The 5,747-nt window shown below is 37.7% G+C and overlaps 2 protein-coding genes across 2 annotated transcripts; both read right to left on the bottom strand.

Annotated features, from left to right (window-relative positions):
- Positions 1–1,686: 1,686 nt before the first annotated feature.
- Positions 1,687–3,267, bottom strand: LOC124410032 (NADH dehydrogenase [ubiquinone] 1 beta subcomplex subunit 7). The gene is made up of 3 exons (XM_046888143.1): positions 3,069–3,267; positions 2,258–2,426; positions 1,687–1,924 (listed from the first exon to the last, which is right to left on the bottom strand). The coding sequence occupies exons 1-3, from the start codon at positions 3,178–3,180 to the stop codon at positions 1,840–1,842; spliced, it is 366 nt and encodes a 121-aa protein (XP_046744099.1). The 5' UTR covers positions 3,181–3,267; the 3' UTR covers positions 1,687–1,839.
- Positions 3,268–3,685: 418 nt separating this feature from the next.
- Positions 3,686–5,505, bottom strand: LOC124410031 (probable U2 small nuclear ribonucleoprotein A'). The gene is made up of 4 exons (XM_046888142.1): positions 5,335–5,505; positions 5,217–5,257; positions 4,344–4,923; positions 3,686–4,142 (listed from the first exon to the last, which is right to left on the bottom strand). The coding sequence occupies exons 1-4, from the start codon at positions 5,414–5,416 to the stop codon at positions 4,096–4,098; spliced, it is 750 nt and encodes a 249-aa protein (XP_046744098.1). The 5' UTR covers positions 5,417–5,505; the 3' UTR covers positions 3,686–4,095.
- Between the last annotated feature and the right edge of the window lie 242 nt (positions 5,506–5,747).

The raw sequence follows: 5,747 nt of genomic DNA, 5'->3' as shown, positions 1-5,747 counted from the left end.
TATGAAACAGAAGCAAAGCAAAGAATTTGGTCAAAACTACAATTAAAATATTATTTTATAAATATACCCGGTGTTTTATATATATATATATATATATATATATATATATGTGTATATGTATATGTGTGTGTGTGTGTGTGTGTGTGTGTGTGTGATTTTAATATACGTATATACAATATGTAAATACGAAAAAATAAGTATGAATAAAAAAGAAAAAGATTTTTTTTCCTACGATGTAATATAGGTATGTAATCAATATATTTTATTTATTTATAATTTTTCGAACGCACCTTTATATATAAGCACACCGCAATAAATCACCGTACGAGGTTTTTGGAAAGAAGTTTCACCGAAGATAGAACGAAAAACGTATCGTATAGAGACAGTCGTATAATTTGCAGGTACGGATAGCATGTATGCAGTAGGTACTTATTTTCTTATGAGCGAAATTTTAGGGGAGGATATTGTAACGCTGACTGAACGCCGTTCGCGAACGTTATGCGATAAGGAAACCCGCGTTGCCTTATCGATTTTCACGGGGGCGATGGATGCAACCGCCGCTTGAATTCACACACCGAAGTGCAGTGACGCTCATTCATTCAAAGTTGTCTAAACACAGTAATGTGAGGATTTTGGCGACATGCGCTGTTCAATCCTAGCGAATAATATTAGCGAATCAGTGCCGCGGGTCGACTGTTGACCGAATCGTAATTTTTTTCTGTTCTTTCTCATTATTATTATTATTTAATAACCGACAACCTGAAATAAATATTTAAATCTAATACGTACAATATTAATGTATAAATGTAAACTATTCTGTAAATACATAGATATTTATATACATATGATGATTTTTTTCCAATAAAATGTACGATTAATACGAATCATTTAAGCAATTTATAGTCCTCATACAAATTCGTTTTCCAAGCTTGTATATCTCGGATTTTGGGATTCCGCCCACGGTAAAATTATCGCTTCAAGATATTCTTGCCGTCGTTTTACTGCGCCTGTGTTAGTGCTCGTTGCATTTTTAGTCCCTAAAATTATCACAGAGGCAAAATTAAATCGCAAGTGTACCGTCAACTTTTGCGGCCATATTGGTTCTCTCGCACGGCGTCTCAATTCTTTTAAAATCATCCTCTTCTGTCGTACACTGGTCATGATGTAAAGTTATATTGAATAATACCTTCCGGCTAACTTGTTTTCGGTTCGAAACAAAATGCTACTTCGATCCTGTACGAATTGAGACAATGCATCCATTTTTTCACATCAGCTGTATCACCAGTCATTGTCGCATAATTCGTATTCGAATTGAATTTTCACTTTGTTTCGAACTGAGAACAAGCTAGCCGGAAGATTAAGGCATTAATGAATATTACTGTACCTAGGAACCATTTAAAATATATTCTGAAAGTTATCTTAGTGCGTTTACATTTTAGCAAAGCAAAAACGTGCTGTCATGGATTTCTGACGAGGAGTCTGTGAAAAAGTGATTCAAGGGTCACTCTGTCAGACAACACACGACTCGACAAGCGACGACTTACAATAGCTTAACAATAAATCACGAAGTCCGTGTAACGCAAATATTATGGAAATAAGATACTTGCAGAATAAAGATTCGACTTGAATAAAGGAAATTTGTTTACATAATATATTGGAAGGAAATCAGTGAGTTTTTTTTTTAATTTATTTTTTTTATTGTATGTACACGACGTGATCGACAACGATGCGTTTATGTATAAAGAAACAGAACACCGTATTTATATATATATATATATTACTCGCTACTGCGCTTGCAGAAATATTTGTGATTCAATTCATGATCAACTATAATTCATCCTAGGCTGCTTCTGCCTGCTTCTTTCTTTTTTGTCTCTCAAGAAGTCTGCGTTCACGTTCGTATTCCTTCATTCTGATGACGTAACTGGAATGAAATTAGTTTCAAATTGAATTGTATAGTTCTTGCTTTCTTGCATTACAAAACATGACGTAAAAACCAGAAGTTCTAAGAACAAAGGATTTCATGCTTCCTTAATAGTTGAAGGATAACTAAACAACCAATAACAGTAATTAGTATTGAAATTTAAATTCACATACATCAGTATAGCAAAAACTATGTTGTTTTATATCGATGATACAACAAAAGAATCATCGTTTCCTCTTATAAATTAGCAGTGAAAAAACTTAAGATGATCTTTTCTTTTTACATTATTGTATGTCATTTGAGACAGGCCTCTAATCACTTGACTGCACTTACTCATCGTATTCGCAGTTTAAATACTCATGATTTTTGTGAGCACATTTCACAGCCCAGGGCCAGACGTCCTTTCGACAGGCTTGATAATCGATCAATATGTGGGCGCAGTAATCTCGACGCTCTAGAGGAAGACGAGCGGACTCCATTTCCTCCTCAGTCGCCACCATAACTGAACAAATAAAAATCAGCAAAATTAACCCTCAGATAACCCACGACGTTTAAGAGGGCATCTGGTAAAATTCAAAGACTCATTTGAGGAGCCAAAAATACAAGGAGATTGCCCCGACTACTAATATTTAGAATAACAACTCAGGAAGGTATTCGCCAATAACAATTTGCATGACAACTTGTACAAAGAAGTTTTCGACACTAGCTGCCTTGCAATGTTCCAAACATCGCATGCTGACGCATAAATCTAGCATAAGAAATTCAGAGAAAACAGAGGAGTCGCAGCGCCCAGTTTCTGCATTTTCAGTTTTGCATGAAGTGCGAAAAGAAGATTGAGCTTTTGTGTACTATACTGAATATTTTCGGAACACTCGGTATGACGAATGATAAGGTGCGCGCGTATTCGGTTATGTCATAGGATTGCTGATTGAGATAAACAAGGTGGATATTTTTGGAGCAAAGTCAGTGAACGGTTACAACGATTTTTAAAGGCAGGAAGGGATCAAATTCAACCGACATTAACAGAGGTACGCTCAATTTTTACTCATTTTTAATAACTCTCGTGGAAAATTGCAAAAAAGGACGAGTTTAGGGTTAGGTTAGGTTAGGTTAGGTTAGGTTAGGTTGGAAAGGTTTTACTTGCCTCTGGGTTTTCTCCCGTTCGCAAAACCGATCTGAGGATCAAAACTCGGCTCTATATCGATCCCCGGTGTCGTGTCCGGGTGAGAAACGTAATGCGCGTACGAATTCCCCATTTTCCCGACCCCACCAAATTTTATTTTATTAACAAATCTCCGATTTTTGGGACGGAGAAAACCTCTAGCGGAGGCCAGGTGTGGATCGTAAGAATTTGACGAACTGACTGTACAGTGGTGACATCTGTTAACGCTCCTTACGTAACCGTAAAATGCAAGCAGGTCTTGCGTCCGTGTATGACTTGTAATCTATCTCCAGGCTGAGTTTCACAGCAAAAATCTCGCTCATCCGAGTTTCGACGCTGCGAACGGATCCTGAAGTGGGGAAATCAAAACAAAAATTGTTTATAACGTTTCTGACCGGGTTCACTATACTCCAGATCAGTTTAAGCTGTGTTACAGATGCGAACGGTTCGCTCAACCTTGAGTAAGAGTGCGGGATTCATAAGATCTTTGAGCTACTAATTTATTAGGATGAGTTTGTGCTTAGTTTTGGTGAAGTTTTGCAAACAATCAAATGGTCGGGAAACATTGGATGATAAGTATTAAAAGACGCACAAGTTAGAAAGTGAAAAACAATATGTTTTATTTGAAACCACGCTGAAATAAACAGAGATTTACATTAGAATCAGCGGAAAAATATCACAAAGAAGATTTATTTCAGGTAAAATCGCTTCTGAACCTTGTTTCAATTGAATCAAAGAGGAATTTATTTTTAAATTTTGCACTGAACCGTTATTTCAGTTTTTCATTGCCGTCTATCCATACATTCCAATGGATAATACTGTATTTTGTGTAGTGTACAGTTTCTTATTAGCTTAATATGCAAAACCATTTTTTCACAGAATTCATTTTACAAATGTTGATCAGGAGGCAATGCATACTTACGGTATTATGCTGTAACCTTATAAAAAAAAAAAAACTTAATTTGTAAGATGGTAAACAGATTATTAAATATCTCTCTCTGGATTTCGTTCAATCATCGTCCTCCTCCTCCATTGGCGTTGGCTGCTGTGGGGTGCCTGAAAAATAGGAGGTATTAAGATAGAAGGAACGAGCGTTACTTTTATCTGCGAGAAATTGATTTTGAAATAAATCTCTAGTTAGTTGTGTTGTTCGGAAAAAAATTCGTTCTGAACTCGATCTTCTAGAATAGTCTTACTACGTTGAAATCAAGCTCCAAAGCCAGGTGTACAAATAATTTTTGTAAAAGTTTTCCATACCATTCTGTGAAGATTCGTCGCCAGGTAATTGACCAGCTTGTAGTAACTTGCTCAATCGTTGAACTTCCTCAAGTGACGACGCCTTCGTGATGGCCTCTCTGATCTTTGTGCGTTCTTCAGCATTGGTGGGTGGTTTGCTGAGGGTGCCATTGTTGGCAACGAAGGTCTTGGCCTTCTTGGCTATTTCCCTGGCCATGTCCTTGCCCTTCTTGCTTCTAAAATAAAGGGTAGCTGCTTCCCTCTCTTTTGGCTTTATCTTCCTGAAGTCGAGAAGACGAAGCTGTGGTAGTCTGTAGACGATGTACTGTCTGTACTGAGGCTTGGCAGAAACCGGGTTCTGCAGAAGACACAAGTTCCGAAGATTCTTCAGCGGAATGAGTGGATCCAAGTCGCCCAGCTCCTGTATCATATTGCCGGTGAGCATAAGCACCTCCAGAGATGGAATACAGAGCTCTAAGCCTTCGGCTATTCTGACTATTCTATTATTGTTGAAGAACAAGGTCTTCAGTCTTTTCAACAACGGGAACCCATCCAGCTTTCGGATGTCGTTGTCAGAGAAATCTATTGTATCGAATTGATCCTGGAACAAAAATAGGCTGTTAATAATGCGCCGGTAGGACTTTTCATTCCCAACTCTGAACTCGAGGCCCAAACACTTGAATCAGACTGTTGAACTTCAAGCAACCATAATACGTGATGCCTATGTTAGAAGTATAGAAACAAATGCTGTTCATCCCCCAACAGTTGCTTTATATGCATGTAAAAACGGACTCTCTTCCATTAAAATCTAACTCGCGGATAATTAGAATAAATTCTGAGGCCAAGGTATCCCTTTTTTCAGTTTTTGTTTATTTCTTGAATGTTGATACTCACCAAGGTAGCCCCCAGGTTTTCTATCGTTGGTATTTTATATCCTGTAATGAGAAAAATTTTTAGGTTAAGTAACGCTGAAGCAGTGCGACGCAGTTTGAAAAACCGTTATCAATCTCACCTCGCAAATCCAATTCTCGATCTCGTACAGGATTTATGTACTGCATTGATTGCTGGATCAAGTCCGGTGTTAACTTCACCATTTTTATAGACAATAAATCTGTCGGCTACTGTGAGAAAACGTGTTCCAAATACTTCGCGTTTATTAACCTAGTTTCAACTACGGTTTTGACGCAGCGGACGCAGCCAAACTAGAATCAATCACGAACGAAAAAGTCTAGAGACAGCCGACTGGAGCGTTTGTAAGTTTGTAATCAGCAGTAATTGCCTCGGTAGTGATGGAAGTCTTCTGTCATTACCAATCGAGTCATCTGATCGAGTCGGTAACTGCAGAGACTGCGGTCGGTAACCTCATTTATCATCTCCATTATTCATAAGATTTTCCTTATCTCTTTTTCTACTCATTAATCTTGC

This window comes from Diprion similis, chromosome 8 (assembly GCF_021155765.1).
Source record: "Diprion similis isolate iyDipSimi1 chromosome 8, iyDipSimi1.1, whole genome shotgun sequence".
NCBI lineage: Eukaryota > Metazoa > Arthropoda > Insecta > Hymenoptera > Diprionidae > Diprion > Diprion similis.
The sequence above is the reverse complement of the archived record's forward strand: the minus strand, read 5'-3'. Positions and strand labels throughout refer to the sequence as shown.